At 42.8% G+C, this 2,500-nt stretch overlaps 1 protein-coding gene across 3 annotated transcripts in view; it reads right to left on the minus strand.

The window, feature by feature from the left end:
• Positions 1–2,500, minus strand: part of svopl (SVOP-like) — a 32,977-nt gene that overhangs the window by 17,729 nt on the left and 12,748 nt on the right. For all 3 annotated transcript variants that reach the window (XM_080054704.1, XM_080054703.1, XM_080054705.1), the window contains one exon: positions 66–194. In XM_080054704.1, the coding sequence (XP_079910830.1) occupies positions 66–194 (129 nt within the window). The remainder of the gene's footprint in view (positions 1–65; positions 195–2,500) is intronic.

The following is a 2,500-nucleotide window of genomic DNA, read 5'->3' on the forward strand; positions in this document are numbered from 1 at the left end:
CAGACAGACACACAGACAGACAGACAGACAGACAGACAGACAGACAGACAGACAGCCTGTCTCACCTCCTCTGGTTCCATCAGTCGTCCTGGAGGAAGACTCGCTCCGTTCATCTTCGCGATGTGTCGCAGCGTTTCCATGGCAGCCTCGACGTTTCCCGCCGAAACGTTGTAACGAGCCGATTCAGGGACAAACTGAGAGAGACAGACAGACAGACAGACAGACAGACAGACAGGCAGACAGACAGACAGACAGACAGGCAGACAGACAGGCAGACAGACAGGAAGACAAACAGACACAGGGATTTAATTACATTTCATTTATATAACTTTTGAGTTTCTGCGACTTGTTTGTAGGGGAGAGTGGGGTGAGATGTGCCACTTTTTACTCAAAGTGATTTTAAAGTGAGGCCTTGACAGTAAAGTCTCCGATCAAATATGTACATATATTTCAGGGTGTTGTGCATCCCCGGCAACAATAACTTTGGATCTGAAATCAACTGTTTAAGAAATATAGCTTTCGGAAAAAAAGTTTTATTGTGGCACAACTTGCCCCCGGTGTGGTGCAGTGTTAATTTCGTAGACTAAGACTATGACGAAAAATATTCGTCAATAAACATTTTTCACGGACGTAAACTAAATAAAAACTAAATGAAAAGGCAGATATGACGACGAAGACTGAGACGAATATAACGGACACTATAGTGAACGAATAGGAACGAGACGAAACTGTTAGGGCGGGACGAATGGAGAAGAGATCCAATCAGAACTACTCTTTTTGTGGGACAAGTTGGGAAGAAATCCGTGCAAAGCAGCGAATGCAACCCTGTGTCGGTGAAAATCGACGGGAGACCGCGCAGTGTGAGCGGGTGGAGTGAGCCGCTGTGCAGAAAAGCTCTGCGGTTTGATGGACAAAAATGATAGTCAGGGATATCCTGCCCGTTAACCTTGTCTAGGGGAACGGCTAAGTTCCGCGATCTGTTTGTAGTAGGCTGTGTCTCGAGCTTGAATACACAGAGCCAGGTCCCCAAACTGACTGCGAAACTATAAAGGAAATGAACTGTGAAACTTCCGCCTCCCTCCGTTAGTTTCTGTTTTCACCCGAGTAAGTTACAATCAACTCCGACGCATGGACAGCGTTCAATTAAAACCTCTAATTGTATTATCTAAAAGGCTTTGATGCAAAAGAAGTCCGAACACACACAGCGGCAGCAGTGTTGCTTAAAGGAAAGGCAGTTGCTCAGTTTTATCAGCACCTTAACTGCGTGCTTCTACAAAGATTGAAGGACAATTTTCTTAAACAAGGCCTAGCAGATCTAGGTGGTTTTACCTGCAAAGCTCACAATGACAAAGTCACCATCATCATCTTTCTGGCCATCTGAACTCTCATCAGTGGTGTCGTTAAGTGGAATGGAGATGTCAGTCTCTTCTGAGCTACTGTAGACAATCACTTTCTTTTGGTGACCAGCGTAAACAGCCATGCCAATGGCACAACTCTCAGAAATTTACTTTGCACTAGCTGCTCCGCCCTTGTAGAACCAACTGCCACCTGGCATATGCGATTCCCCCTCCATTTCTGCCTTTAAATCAAGGCTCAAAACCCATCTGTACACCCTGGTTTTTCCTCCCCATTAACTATCTTACCTCTGCACTACTATCTTTGTTTATATGTGGATGTCTGGGCTTTATGTCTTTTATTTTTGTTATTGTTATTTTACCTACATTGTTTACCTACTGAATGCACTACGTACAGCACTTTGGACAGTGCAAACTGTCATAAATGTGCTTTTATAAATACATTTTACTTACTTACTTACTTACTTACTTACTTACTTACTTATAACTCACCTAGGCCCTTTCGCACAAATCACCCCACCCCCAGAAATTTGGATAATAAGCATGATGCAGCAGTTTAGGGCTGACATCGTGCTAACTGTATAGACACAAAGTGTAGCATACTAAAGCACTAAAATACGTGTCAAATGTTTTCAAACGTGTCTATAATTGTTCAGACACAATAATCAAAAAACCTTGATCATGGAAATTTTACTTTGAAAGGCAAAAAACTGTTTTTTGAGCTTAAATGTGCTTATAGCTTATTCCTTGTGTCTCCCTTCTTTACAGGATGAGTCAAATGGATGGCTCTTCTTAAATATGTGGTCACATTTCCAATGTCTTCTATGGTTTTCTAGAAACAGGGGTGGCACAACTTCCCCACCGGCACAACTCAGGCCACTCTCCCCTATGCACTTTAAAGAGGACCTATGATGCTTTTTGACTTTTATGACCTATAAACGTTGTTATGATGATTCATAGTCATGCTTAACCATACTAAATTATCAAATAATGACTTACATGCATTTCGACGTATTCCCTGCTGACCGTCTGGGGTGTCTGTGCAGAGCGCTAAACACTATTCTAGCCAGTCGAGAAGTCACGTGTTCAAAGCGGTCTACCCTTTCATAATTGGTGACGTCGCATAAAAATTGGTGATGTGACCA

This window comes from Ammodytes marinus, assembly GCF_949987685.1.
Source record: "Ammodytes marinus genome assembly, contig: scaffold_36, whole genome shotgun sequence".
NCBI lineage: Eukaryota > Metazoa > Chordata > Actinopteri > Uranoscopiformes > Ammodytidae > Ammodytes > Ammodytes marinus.